The sequence below is a fragment of the Ctenocephalides felis genome, unplaced genomic scaffold (genome assembly GCF_003426905.1).
Source record: "Ctenocephalides felis isolate EL2017-DRISC unplaced genomic scaffold, ASM342690v1 CF-g0.4_SCAFFOLD_03570, whole genome shotgun sequence".
NCBI classification, from domain to species: Eukaryota; Metazoa; Arthropoda; class Insecta; order Siphonaptera; family Pulicidae; genus Ctenocephalides; species Ctenocephalides felis.
Window position 1 is genome coordinate 20,269,947 of NW_020539724.1, and position 15,427 is coordinate 20,285,373.

At 27.0% G+C, this 15,427-nt stretch overlaps 1 protein-coding gene, 1 long non-coding RNA gene and 1 pseudogene across 2 annotated transcripts; 1 reads left to right on the forward strand and 2 right to left on the reverse strand.

The window, feature by feature from the left end:
- Window positions 1-2,210: 2,210 nt before the first annotated feature.
- Window positions 2,211-8,114, reverse strand: LOC113383559 (diphthine--ammonia ligase-like). Its single transcript, XM_026621816.1, has 6 exons — window positions 8,005-8,114; window positions 7,783-7,915; window positions 5,408-5,540; window positions 3,991-4,175; window positions 2,408-2,481; window positions 2,211-2,289 (listed from the first exon to the last, which is right to left on the reverse strand). The coding sequence occupies exons 3-6, from the start codon at window positions 5,520-5,522 to the stop codon at window positions 2,211-2,213; spliced, it is 453 nt and encodes a 150-aa protein (XP_026477601.1). The 5' UTR covers window positions 5,523-5,540; window positions 7,783-7,915; window positions 8,005-8,114.
- Window positions 8,115-9,376: 1,262 nt separating this feature from the next.
- LOC113383183 lies at window positions 9,377-10,035 on the forward strand. Its single transcript, XR_003367711.1, has 3 exons — window positions 9,377-9,462; window positions 9,533-9,679; window positions 9,748-10,035. It is a non-coding gene; the product is annotated as an uncharacterized LOC113383183 (long non-coding RNA).
- A 1,872-nt stretch (window positions 10,036-11,907) lies between these two features.
- Window positions 11,908-13,148, reverse strand: LOC113383560 (annotated as a pseudogene).
- Between the last annotated feature and the right edge of the window lie 2,279 nt (window positions 13,149-15,427).

Below are 15,427 nucleotides of genomic sequence, written 5' to 3' on the forward strand. Positions count from 1 at the left end.
TTTTATTGGACTTATCTCTATCAATAGCGCATTGCTGTTTCTCAATTAATTCCAACTCAGATTCGCTCAAATCAGGATCACTTAAATCACTATACGACGATAAATTCAAATCGTTTATAAAATCTAAAGAATTTTTCACATTACATGTTTTATTGATTGTTTTATCGACTAGACTCAGTTTTGTTAGGTTCATGTAGCCAACTGGAGCTTATTGGATCATTGGAGTGTATCACTGTTTCTGATTCATCACTACAAAAAATAAAAATGAAACAATTAAATAACTAGTTGTAGGTGGCATTTTGCCTTAAAGTAAGATGCATAAACTTCGCGACATGTGTAAATAATCGATTTAATCAATAAGAAATCAATATATTAATTTATGAGTGATTTATAAGTATAGGTGTGTTGCTGTATGGTACAACAAAATGTTATAAATTATTCAATTTTGTACAAATATTTTTATTACACATTATTAATAACAAATATGCATCTAATTAAATAATTAATTTTTATAATTAAACGAATATTTTGGTACGTTCATTAAGATTAGGCACACTATCATCATATCTTTGATTTATTAAATCATGGGAAAAAAACTAACAAGTTAATTACAATCAACAAGAAGGTAAGAATCAACTAATAATACAGATTATTAAAAACTAAGAGATTACTTTAGTAAAAGTTGGAAAATGCCAGATTGAGGCCAATTCTCGGATGAAATAAATATGATGGTATTGCTATGTTACTGGCATGATTCTACTTGCATCAATATATATCAGAATCAATTCCACAAAACAGTATTTTGATTTAAAAAAAAAAATTAAATATGATTACTTTATGTCAAAACAAATTAGCTCTCATAGCCCAAACAACAAACAACAAATGACGGGACAACTATCTATACATTATTACTAGCAGTTCAAGCTCTTCCGATCTGACCGATCTTTGTCAAAAAGTAATCAGCACGTTTTTCAAATGATATCTTCGAATAATTTTAAATTTCAAATCGATTCAAGATTTTTGACTAAAAAGTGGACAGAAGATTTTGTACTTTTCTGCAAAAAAAAAATGGCTTGACCGACCGATTGTCCCGCAAACCTGATAAATGCGAGTCATTGCCGAGTTATGTCGAATGGCTTTTAAATTTGATTGACCATTTTTGAGAAAATTTCGTCGAAAGGTAAAAATCGACTCATATACATACATACATACACACACACATACTTTTTCCAATTTAGGTCTCAAATGATTGTTGAAAAGTAATGTTGAATGTAATAATGATTAAATTACATTAATTCAATGTTTATAAATAATAAATTTTAAAGGCATAAATTATATGGCTCCATAAGGTTTTCATAATAATATATAAAAGAAAAATGACTAGAAACATCTGCATGAAGAATTTAAAAGTAATCTTTTGTGTAATAATAATTTAAATTACATTAATTCAATGTTTTTCAATAATAAATTTTAACATTAAAAAGCATAAATTACATGGCTCAATAAAATTTTCATAATAGAATGTTCAAATACTTGTACAAGTACAAAGCCATTACAATAATTTAAAGATTAAAAAAAACTGATTACTATTGAAAATGTCAAACATTCAATATGTTTTAGGACAGTTGTTAAATACATAAAATGTGTTAACTTCTATATATGTAATACTTATGTAATAAAAAATAAAAAAAAAAATATCTATAGTATATAATACAGAAATTGTTATTCAACAAGAAGTAAGTGCCATCAATTAATAAGCTAAGGCACAAAAACAAATTCAATTCCATCTTATTTCAATACTATTCAGCTGAGCAATTACACTGTTGCCTGTATGCTACCCTTTCTTGATAGCAAATTATAATTATATTAATATTTTTAATAATATTGTTTTTCAAACATTAATCTACCAAATTTGCATGGAGACTATTAAATATAAGTAATATCTTACATGTTTATCCGCCGTTTGAAATAACGGGCAATCAAGTTGAAAAGTTTCAAATTCTCCACCTTCTCCACAAACATTCAATCCTATCTTTCAGACGCTAAACTAAGATGCTGTTGCATCTCGATCAAAGATCGGCCAAGATGTCGAGCTGGATCAAGACCCAAAGCAGCTACCTATAAAAATAGATTACAAATATGACTCAAATCCCTCAAAATGTATTTAATCAATTATTACTAACTTAATAATAACAGCTTTGACATCGCAATCAATCCATCTCTTGAAGCAATTCATGCTGATCTCTTCTCCACAGGTAACACAATGAGACTAGATTCAAACGACTACAACTATAAGAAAATTTGAGTATATAAAAAATATTAGCATGTTAATATTCTTCTTGTGCAAGATAAAAATAATTTAATATTGATTAATCATAATATAAAAAATAAATATATTTGAACTTACACATTTTCAACACGCACCCTTTGATAGTCTGACAATATTGCACCAACAGCTACAGCTTCAAATTCTATTTGTTCCTGAAAACAAAATTGAGTATTTGATTTTGTAGATATTTTTATAAATTTATATAACAAAGGTTATTGGTTCCGAAAATAAAAAATAATAATATTTCACATAGAAAATTCCAAGTTGCATTTTGCTCTAATTTGCATAAGCTTCCCGATATGTATATGTAAACTAGCTGTAAGTGGAATTCTGTCTTGAGGCAATTATGGCATCGTGCCTTAAGGCAAATTGCTGGAACTTCCCGTACCGTAACAAAATGTTCGAGGAATACTGAATATTTTCAAATAGATTATTATAAATATTGTAACATTGTCTAATATTTATAAGAATTATATAAACTGAATTGCAGAGTTGAACTATTAAAGTATATTAGAATTAAAAATAAAATCTGAATTTTCGATATACAAAAAACTAAAAAAAAAAAGAAGAAAAAAATGGAACAAAATTTTTTTTCCAAAATCAATTATTTTGTTAAGACAAGCAGAAAGTTCTTTGAATCATTTGAATCGGACGCTTAGTTCTCTCAAAAACTGCCATTTTTTACATAAATAGCTCCGTATCTTCAAAATGGCTGGGCCTGCCTTTGCCAAAAACTAATAAACACTTCTCCCAATCATTACTAATTGAATGTTTTTTAGATCATTCAAATCGGATACTCCGTTCTCTCAAAAATGGATTTGTATTTTCTGCACTCTTTGCTCCGTATCTCCGAAACGGCTGGACCTGCCTTTGCCAAAAACTAATCAGCTCTTTTCCTTATCAATAGGAATCGAATGTTTTTTGAACTATTCAAATCGGTTGATCCGTGCGCCCTAAAACGTGACTGGAAATTTGTATCCATACATACATACATACACACACACACACACATCCATTTTTCTGAGGTATGCCAAAACGTTCAGAAACCTTCAAAACGTCGAGAATGTAAAAATTTTCAATTCCGATTTTCGGCCCATTACAATAACTTACCCTATGGGAAGTTAATAATCAACTTAATCAATAAGAATTGAGATTTAACAACATTTAACATTGTGATGATAAAATATTCCGCTGTTTATTTTATTCATTTTATTGAACAAACTTATATTTGAAATTTCAATCTAATAATAATTTTAATAATAAAATAAAATAAAACAAAAGAACTATCTTCATAGATTCTTAGTATTTCACTTGGCTACTAAAAGCTCAGAAACACAGCACAAAATTTGTAATTATTTGCTTAATTTAATTTAATAAAATTGTAGATTTAAACCACTTTAAGCCTATAATATTTCGGATGATAGTTTACAGTTAGATCAAGTAGGTACACCCTACTATATGTTAGTTTTGAGACCATCTTTATTGTGTCAATATACAAGTATTTACAGACTTTAAGCTGGGTATCTCCAATTCCGAAGTGAACTTATATAATGACTGAATATCTCTTATTTGTGAAGTCAATAATTAACTAATAATAAAATATTTTCCTGTGTTTCCTTCTCTACTCTACAAAATAGTATGAGAGTCTACTCTTATCATACCTTAACACTGCTTAAGAGTTGATACAAGTCTTCAACTTCATCATTATCAGTAGGTTCGTAAAATTTTCCACGTTGCTTTGATAATCCATCAGTTAGCTTCCGGAACAGAGGCAATTCCATAGCCTGGGCAATGTAAGGTACACCAGTATGCCCCACAGTTTGGTACATGAAGCTATCCAGCTCATCTGTGAGAGAAAAATGAATATGTTGAAATTTGATACTTAAAATTTAAGGTATTTATATTACAACCTCTCCATAAAATTTATTCAAAACTTGATGGTGTAATACCATAGTTTAACATATGTTACCTTCTTACATGGACTAAGTCGATTCAAATGCAATATGCATTTTCAAAATGTTTTACATATAAATTCTTGGGCTGATAAAAATTAAACATATTGAATAAAAATATATATCTTCTATTAAATTTTGGTATATATATTATGACGCAAAAAAATGAGTATGTATAAGTGATTTTGATTAAATTAAATGTATTTGAACTCCTGTTTATAAATAAATGATATGCATTGAAAACACTTTATAATAAATTTATAAAAAATTAGAATATTAAATTATTAAACACCTATCAATACTATGTTCATACTATGTTAATATTATAAAATATTTTAAACATTGATAATTTTATTAATAAATTTTGTCCTTAACTATGACATATACCAAAGAAAACATTTTATATTATGTTAATTCCAAAATATTCAAAATACAAAATGTGTAAATCTGCATTAGTGAGTTAAGATGCAGCCAATCGACAAATAACTTCTAGTAAAATTTTACATAACATTCCTTACCTATCATCAATATAAAATACTTTTTAGTTACATTTATAATTAATTAATCTTGTTTATTTATTTATAATTTTCTTAATTTTTTTTTTCTATCTACAATTCATTATAAATAAATCATGGATAGGCTATATTATTATTATTACTACATCATATTGTAGCAACTGTCTCACGTCATCAGCCTGCCTTTGAGCAGAGTACCATTTATTGTTATTTATAAATTATTATTTATTAAATGATTGCTGAATTATGGTAGGATTATTATATATTTTCTCATATAGAACTATCAATATTAATCCTGTACTAATTACAACCATTTTGACCACTTATTGTTAGTCATCTACACTACTTGTTTTTAAAAAATAAGTTTTAAAAGTATAAAACTAAAGTATAAAATTTTAAAAGTATAAAACAAAAAGTATAAAACTAATAAAAGCTATGAAAGATTAGGATTGAAATTAAAGATATAATAGATAGTATGCAATAAATTAATGAAAATTAAAATAGATTATGTTTATTTATTTATTCATAAGCAAGCCGTAATCAATATTAATAAAAATTATTTCAGGCTCTTGTCAAGATTTGATTGACTAGATTTCCAAAATAAATTTTACCTTTTTCTTTCGGTTCCAAATTAGCTAAAGCAACTATCTCGTGTCCTGATGCAATGCACTGCATCATATTATAGCAACTGTCCTTGCCACCACTAATCAACGCTACCACTTTCATTTTGATACTGTTTTCAAGCTGAAATTAAAGAAACTTTCTCTTAATATAATTTGATATGGCCGTCAGTGTAAAATTGTAAATATTATTTTACATAACGGTTATAATTAACTGTTGTTAATACTGCTAACATCAATATCTTTCAGTTATTCATTGTTATCTCATCATTTGTCGATTTTAACAGTGATATTCTTTGAATTAAATTCTCATTGACTCATTACAACAAATTTAATCAACAAGAGTTATTCTAAGTATGCAATAATTTATACTCATAAAACGTTATTCAATCTATTTATTATGTTTGTGTAATGTATATTAAATTGTATAAATATGAAAACCTCTTACCTTGATGGCTTATTCAATTACTTTATATGCTATTTGTGTCAAAATTTAAATTAAAACACCATTTAAAATACAATCTTTGTCAGTACCAAACTCAGTAGATTTCTGTTATTCATTGTGTTCTCATTATTTATCAATTTAGGTGTGATATTACTTTGAATTAAATTCTCTTTGGCTCATTACAACAAATTTAATCAGTAAAAGTTATTCTAAGTATGCAATTAAATATAAACTTATAAAACAAAGGTATTTGATCTATTTATGTTTTGAGTAATGAACTATATGAATTAGTACAAATTTGAAAGATCTCTTACCTTGATGGTTTGATTAGATTACTTATGCTAATTGTGGAATTTAAAACTCCTTTTAAAATACAATCTCTGTAACTCGGTAATCAGCAGTTTTTTGTTACTCATTGTGATCTCCTTTAAATTAAATTCCCTTCCACTCATAACAAAAAAACTTAATCGACAAGTGTTATTCTAAGTATGCAATACTTATAGAACAAAGGTATTCGATTTATTTATGTTTGCGTACTGAACTTACATTAATTTATACAAATTTGAAAGGTTTCTTACCTTAATTTATTTACTTTTCATGCTGCTTGTGTGAAAATTGTAATAAAAGGAATAGAATTTATTTTAAAATAATATAGTAAATGAAATCAACAATTCACAATGAGATCAAAATGAATAACAGGAAAGTGCTGGATTGTATTTTGTAATTATATTAACATATATGTTGAAATGAGTTTTTATGCAAATTCTGATACAAGGAGTACATGAAGTAACTAAATAAACCATCAAATGCTATGCATTTTTGCCTATTTGGTACAAACTGTAATAGTGTAATTTTGAAAATATAATAAATCCTTTATTATCTCTTACCTTGATGGTCTATTAGATGCTAATATGCTTATGCTAATTGTGTAATTTAAAACTCCTTTTGAAATACAATCTTTGTAACTCGGTAATCGGCAGTTTTTTGTTATTGTGATCTCCTTATTTGTGATATCATTTTAAATTAAATTCCCTTCCACTCATAACAAAAAATTCGACATTCTAAGTTATTCTAAGTATGCATACTTATAGAACAAAGGTATTTGATTTATTTATGTAGCGTACTGAACTTACATTATTTATACTGTCAAACACTATGCATTTTTGCTTATTGGGTACAAACTGTAATAGTGTAATTTTGAAAATATAATAAATCCTTTATTATCTCCTTTATCATTTCTTACCTTGATGGTCTATTAGATGCTAATATGCTTATGCTAATTGTGTAATTTAAAACTCCTTTTGAAATGCAATCTTTGTAATTCAGGAAAGAATAGTTCTCATTATGATCTCCTCAGTTGTGATATTAAATTTCCTTCCACTCATAACAAAAAAAAGTATGCAATACTTATAGAACCAAGGCATTCGATTTATTTATGTTTGCGTACTGAACTTACATTAATTTATACAAATTTGAAAAGTCTCTTAACTTAATTTATTTACTTTTCGTGCTGATTGTGTCAAAATTGTAATAAAAGGAATAGAATTTATTTTAAAATAATATGATGAATAAAATCAACAGATCACAATGAGAATAAAATGAATAACAGAAAGTTGCTGGGTTGTATTTTGTAATTATATTAACATATATTTTAAAATGAGTTTTTATGCGAATTCTGATACAAGGAGTATATTAGGTAAATAAATTAACTGTCAAACACTATGCATTTTTGCCTATTGGGTACAAACTGTAATAGTATAATTTTGAAAATATAATAAATCCTTATTATCTCTGTTATAAATGCAAAATGCAATTATTTGCAATTATTAGAACTTCAAACTAACCAACTATAGAAATAGAGTGATGTAAATATAAATATTTGTTTGTAAATCTGTTATCTACCTGTATGTTGTGCAAGTACCTGTTTGTCCGAATGAGTTCCAGAAAACAATTAGGTTAGGTTACGTTAGTATCTTCTTAAACAATTCACTACTACAGTTTTTTCGTTTATTCAGCGAATACACTAACATTTTCTACGCGAAAAAATCATCGTACTGAAATAAATGAATTGAGTTAAATATGATTTATAATTTCATAGAACTGCATGCACACAAATTTTTACGTATAGTGACATTTGACCTACAAAATTTATAAAAAGATATTTTCCTCTCTGAGTCCACCAATCAGAAAATAAACTAGCTCATATCACATGATAACAAAATGTGGGAAAACAAACGAAATTGGTCAATAATTTCAGTTTAATCATTTATCAAAAAACAAACAAATTTTTTGTTTACGTCGATCCAGAAACTGCATTTTTGACACATGACCGATTCATGGAATATACTAATGGACAGGAGCCACTAAATTCTGATACGTGACAGATGGGTTTTGACGTTTAAAAAGCACCTACGCTCTGAAGTTGGCTCCGGGATAGAGCATAACTCTTCTTTTATGTATGGCATAACCCATAGATAAAAGAAGAGTATAACCATACCTTCATTTCGTGGAATATTTAGTCCCGCGTTCTTTTCTCATTTTTGTGATGGTATAGCGTCGCGTCGGTTTCGTTTCAAGTAAGCGTTTTATTATATTTTCTGCTTTTTCTTTTCGTGTAATTAGAATTCTTTCGTTCTGTTGCTATTTCTAATTCTGTTTATAACATTTTTTTCACATATTTCGGTTCGGTTTTCGTTTTTTTGCTCTGGATCGCTTCCTTGCGTTGCTTTTTTTGCTCTATTAGTAAGCTTCTTATTATAATTCATGCTTATTTTTCATATTTCATAGTTACAATAAGTGTTTTTTAGGATTTTTTACTTAGATTGCGTAAGTTTCTCTTTAGTTTAGTTACGTGTTTTTTTAGATTTTTACTTAGCTTGCGTAAGTTTATTTTTCGTTTCATATTTTTACTATTTAGATACTTACTTTTATTTCACTTTAGGTCACATTCTATTTTATAAGCTTATTTTTAGATTTTGCTCATTTACATTAGGTTACATTCTATTTATAAGCTTATTTTTAGATTTTACTCATTATACATTTACTTTTTAGCTTCTAATTTTCTTTACGTTTTATTACCTTCATTACTTTTATTTTATATTTCACTTTATTACTTTACTTATGTAGCAACATGGACAGCGACTTTTTCTGTACCGAGTGTCAGATTCCATTCACAGCTCGTAGCTCCTTGTATCGCCACATAAGACAAAAACATGACAAAGAGCCAAGAGCTGTTTATCCCAATGCGTGTGCTTTCTGCCTTAAAACTTTTAAATTTAAATATTTATTAACTCGTCATGTGAGCCAAGTTCATAATAATATCCCTAACCCTTCACCTGCCCAATCTTCTTCGGTATCTTTTGAAGACATTACACACCTTTCCTCCTCCACTAAAACAAATATAAAGCATCCTTCTTTACCCACCTCATATACTACTACATGCTTGACATCACCTTACAATTTACTATCACCCACATCAGATCCTCTTCACAAACATCCCCACGTAAGTTATTGCCGCATCCTTGCACTTCCTCTATTAAAGTTCAAATTCACACGCCTCCCATTCCCTGTTCCCCAATCAGTACTAAGGAAAATTTTACAGGTATGTAGTGCTTTTATATATGTACATTCATTTTATTTATTATTGTGTTACATATAAATCATTTTTGTAGGTACACCATCAAGGAAATCCAGAATAAGATGTCCACTCCCTCCCTGCTCCTCTGTTTTTTCTAGGTACACAGGTTTATACGATCATATTGAGTTTTATCACAAAACTACAATTGATTATGAACAGTTTGTGTTTCAAAACATTAAAGGTTTGAAGTCTTCTCTCTCATAATTTATAACCCCAATTACACAATTACCTACATTTTTGACTTTGTAGATTTTGAATTGTGGAAAACGGACATAGAGCGGAAAGAGTTTTCGCATTATGTAAAATGCAATTCAGGATATAAATCAAAAACTGATGACAAGACAATTTATTTCGATTGCCACAGGTCATATACAAATGACCAAAAACCCACTGTACGCTTGTTTACTAAAACGAGCAACAAAACCGGATATGCTTGCCCATCAAGGATTGGTTGTACTATTAATCACAATGGAACAGTTCATGTTGAATTTTGGAAGACACATGTGGGACACAGTCAAGATATAAAATTTATTTCGTTAGATAAGAACCTGAAAGAACATATCAAGGGTAAATTTTTAATTGACTTGTATGATTATAAAACTAAATACATTTTTGTTTTATTAATAACTTCTACAAAAAATACGGTTTTTCGGTTGGTGGAAGTTATATAACAAGGTTTCTGTCCATACTTCCATTTAAATTTTAAAATTCAGTTTTCATTTATTGTTCGGTTTAACTTTGGTTTGGCTAATCATTTCTTCAAAATGCAATTTTTTTCTCTTTTTTATGTTTAATTTCAATGTTTATATTTATTCTATATTATTTATATTTATTCTATATTATTTATATTTATTCTATATTATTTATTACATGTTTCCTGTGACATGCTTTATATTGTAAATAGTATGTGTATATATTTTGAATAAAAATATTTGATGAAATAAATAGATGGTTTTAATTGTGTTCCTTATTACCTATGTTAATCATTGTTAGAAAAAGTAATCAGATCACTTAAAGATAAAAATAGGCAAAAATATCGGACTGAACTTAAGTTTATTACACTACTATACATATGCTAGCATTTAATATATATATATATATATATATATATATATATATACATGCATACATATGAGTTAAGTTCTAATAATCAGATGTTACATGCTACAAGACTCTTGTAGCTATTTTGATGTTCAGGCTGAAGTCCTAATCTTAATTCAGTGAACCCTACAATAGAATTAAAACACACTAAGCAAACAAAAACAACCTGAATAACATTTACCTGGGTAAATAAAATAACTACACTAAAACACTCTGCGAAGCCCTAATTAAAAATTTCCTAATAATTTCTAACAAAACTGTACTAGGTTTTGAATAACTATATGTTTGGTTCCCTGAAATAATATTGGTTGTGAAGAGACAATGTATGACCATGTAAATGTAAAAGAACCGCTTTCGTAAATATTATATACTTACATTTGGGATTTCTATTTAACTGTCTAAAAGGTGTCTAAATGTGAGAGGTGAGAGACAATATAACAATGGGCGTACTATTTTGACGTTTGACAGTTTTGTTTTTTTGTTTGACAGTTTTGTTTGACGCACATAGGTTTTTTGTCTTTCAATGTTGTTACACTTTTTTTATTCTCGGTTGAGCGTCGTATGTTGGTATGACAAAGAAATGTGATATTATCATAAATTAGCTTCGTGTACTAATGGACCGCCTTTGGCATTACACTATGCATTCCCATAAATGAAAAATAATATTATATAAATATTTACTTATTTTTATTATGTTATTTCACGTTTAACGACTTTCAAATTAAAAATCATTTTTTGATAACACTTTTACGAATGCATTCGTAATTTTAATTTCAATCATTATACACTTTTAAGATATTTCAAAGTTACTTCAATTACTGAACCTGTTGCATTAGTAATTTACATTTAACTAATTCAATAATTAAAATAAGCAATAAATTTCGAAAAGTAAAAAAATTGCAAAATTTATTAAAATAAAAACTTTATTTGATTGAAATACCAATTAGTATTTAACTGTTTTTAAACAGACTTTATAATTCAAAGTGTAACATATTAAATAAAATATTAAATGTGATATAACAAAATATATCCTTACAATTATTATTTACAAGTACATACTTGTAAATAAATACAATATTGTTTCAACATTTTATCTTATCTAATAAATATAATGTATGTACTTTTATCAGAATAATAATTGTTCTGATAAAAGGAAATATTTATTTAGGTAACTCTGAAAATTCTTTCAAATCAATGCATGATATTTGTTTCTATCATTATATCACAGGAATTTTATAATTTCAGTTTAATGGAATATAATTCAAAACGACTATTGATATTTATGGATAACAATTTTATTCAATTTAATTAATTCCCTTTAACAGATTTTTCTTCCGTTTCATCATTAACATCATCTAAATAACACAAGAAGTTATCATCATCAAATGTTGGAAAAAAATATTCAGGTTGATCCCAGAGCTTTTTATCTGGAATTCCAATGTGATTTTCTTGAATAATATGGTTTTGTAATTGTCCTTCATCTTCACATTTTTTCTCACATAAAATACATTCATTGGAGTATATCTTTCTTCTTATATAATTAACAACTTTTACTTTTTTATAAAAATCTAGTTCAGAAACAACATTCTCAAAGTGAAAACTATGGGCTTCAATCATATGTTCAGATAATTTGCAAAAATCCGGTGAAGTAAATTTGCAAAATAAACATAAAATATTTGGTAAAGACCCGTCCCAATCACACCATTCAGGATCGCTATCAATTTGTTCAGTGTCTGATTTGTCTACAATATCATCATTTGGAACTTCCTTTGGTTCACTTTTAGAACCTTTTTGCTTTTTGGAAATAATTATAATTTTACTAGATAAAACTTATCATATTCTTTATTTTTTGGATTGACTTGTTTATGAAATTTTTTTCTCATGTGTTCTTTTAAAGTGACACGATCTTTGAAAACTTTATCACAGTATATACAAATAAATTGTTCTATTTTCTTTTGCAATAAATTAATCATATCTTCTATGTAAACTAAATTGCTATATTTTCCCAGAAATAAATTATGCTTATCAAATAGATGCATTATAAATGATATTCGAGTGCCAGTAATAACTTCTCTGCAAAAAAGGCATTCTTTACTGAAATCTAAAGCTGTTCGCTCCATTTGATATAAATCTAGTACTTCCTGGTACTTTATTTTTTGTAGTTTGACTCTTAATTCATAATCTTTGGGAAGAACTTCGCTTAAGAGATAATATTTCTCATTCTTTGAATAAGAGCCGTCTGGTTTTTGGTCCAGAAGCATGGTTGTGCAATATTCAGACAGTTCATAACCTTTAAATTCTTTTCTCCAAAATTCAATATATGCTTTTAAATCAGGTATCAAGTGCACATCAGAGATAACTAGACGATGACTAACATAGAAATGAGTTAACATAGCAGTTTGCTCCAAGGGAAGGGTAAATATCATATCACATAAGATGCATGAGCATTTGTCATCATTGTCTAGTGTGATTGACTTTAAATATTCTGATATATTTAAAGGTCCAAATGGTTTGGTTGATTCTATATCAGAAAGTTCATTCGTATTCATGTTTGAAACATTTAAACCAGCTTAAAACATATATAATGTGTTAATTATTTTCATAGACTATAGCAATTTTGACATAAATTTATATTTGAGATAATGAATGTGTAGATCAAACATAGTCATGCTTATTAAATATTATTCAAGAAAAATCTACTTTGTTTTCCTTTTTCTTCTTTTACACAAATTTATTTTGATTCTATCTTTTCAGAACATTCACTTTTATTATTTGAAAACTGACATTTGTGCCAGACAATGTTGCCACCATATTATTATTATATTGTCTAGGGTTGCCACAAACGAAAATATCTTATTAAATGAGGCTGAGCAGTTGGCAGTTATGCACATGACGATATTTGACAGTTGACAGTTATCTTTAAATAAAAATATAATAATTTTACATATTGTATGTTTTGCAACGATAGTTTGTTTTATATAAATAGAGGGATTGAGATATAAACGCAAAAATTCTAATACTCGTAAGCTGCAATGCAAGTATAAAAAAAGGAGCAAAGTTTTAAATGCAAGTCGAAAAGTTTGTAATGTGAAAAGTTGCACTTCCATGATGATGTGAAAAACAAAATGTTGAGACTTTTGTACATTGATGGTTTATCTATTAGATTAATACATTTACTGTAAGTATTTCAATGATAACAATATTATTTTACAAAAGGTGAGTCTATCATAATTAGCTATCTATGACATTTTACTTAAAATTATAAATATACACTATATAGCCTTTTTTGCAAACTGATTTATAAAATTATTTAAAGCTGACGATAACCAAAGATAAAGAAGTATAAACGACTTTTGAAAAATTTGAACCTATATGAAAAATTTGAAGTTTTCTTAATTTTTGTTTGCGGAAGTTAGGGGCCCCCATTGTCTGGAGACTCCATTTTATTCATACGGCAGATACGATGGTAATTACTCCTTTGTTAATTTAATAAAATATTATTTATTCTATATCAGATAAACCATATTACTATTCTATAGAGATAAAAAAAGAAAGAAAGTCTGAATATTGGAAAATATATATCTTGCATACGTTTCAAGTCTCGATTTGACTAATTCAAGTGCAAATTATAGAAAATAAAAATATAACAAATACAACAAAAAATATATGAAAGTATAACAAATTTATTATTGATGTTAATGTTAATGTTAATGTTAAAAATGTTAAAAATTGATCAATTTATTGATTCATCAATTAATTGATAGGTTTGGTCTCCACAATATATTTGCTCAAAGTCAAATTATCTAATTATTGAAAAGTAAAAACTATATATGATATAATTATTATATCACAACAAATAACATATCAAACAAACAACTATCTGACTATGATCAGTTAAATCATCATTGTAGAAATTATATATGTATATATGTTGTTCTGTTGTTTTCCAAAAAAGCCACCTGGTCCTTTTTACCCCATAGGCGTGGTAAAATTAGACAGCATACAGGGTCAATGTCTCAATGTTAATTTTTAAGGGGTTTTACAAAAACATAACTACCTTATTCAACCAATACAAAATATATAATTCATGAGTACATTTTTTACAGAGGTAACACTGTAAATAACCTTGATCTGGTATTTTATCAAAAATATTTATCAGTATCAGAGTTGGAATAACTATTTTTTAATTCATCTCTTGTTAAATTAATTTTATTTAACTTAATTTTCTTTTTTATATACCGTTTTTTATTGTTTACAACTTTGCCAGGGTAAGGGTCCAGTTGGCTCTTTTTGTCACCCACATACAAGCTTTTATAAGGGTTTATATAAAACTATTATATATATATATATATATATATATATATATGTATGTATAATAAATACTAAAATAAAATAAAGTTATTAATTGAAACTAAATTAATTTCAAGTAAAAAAGGTTTAACAAGTTTTAACGTAAAGATGTGTAACAATTTATATACAAAAATGTTGTATTTTTAATTAGTTCAAATATTTAAGTAGCAATGATTTAAATTTACAAGTAATAATAGTATCTATTAATATCATTTAATATTTAATAAATTAATACCAAACAACATTTTATTAATAACCTCAGCTAATAAACCAAAATATCAAAAATTCATATTAAAAACTAAATTATACAATTTTTTATTCAAAAATTACAATGTTTCATATCCCTGTGACAAACGGAGACGATTTAAAGATTTTTTTCACTTACAACTTCCACACGCGAGTCATATAAGGTCAAATTGTAGCTCCATATAAATAAATAAATATTTCTGGATTATTATTTTCCGATTGTGAACATTCA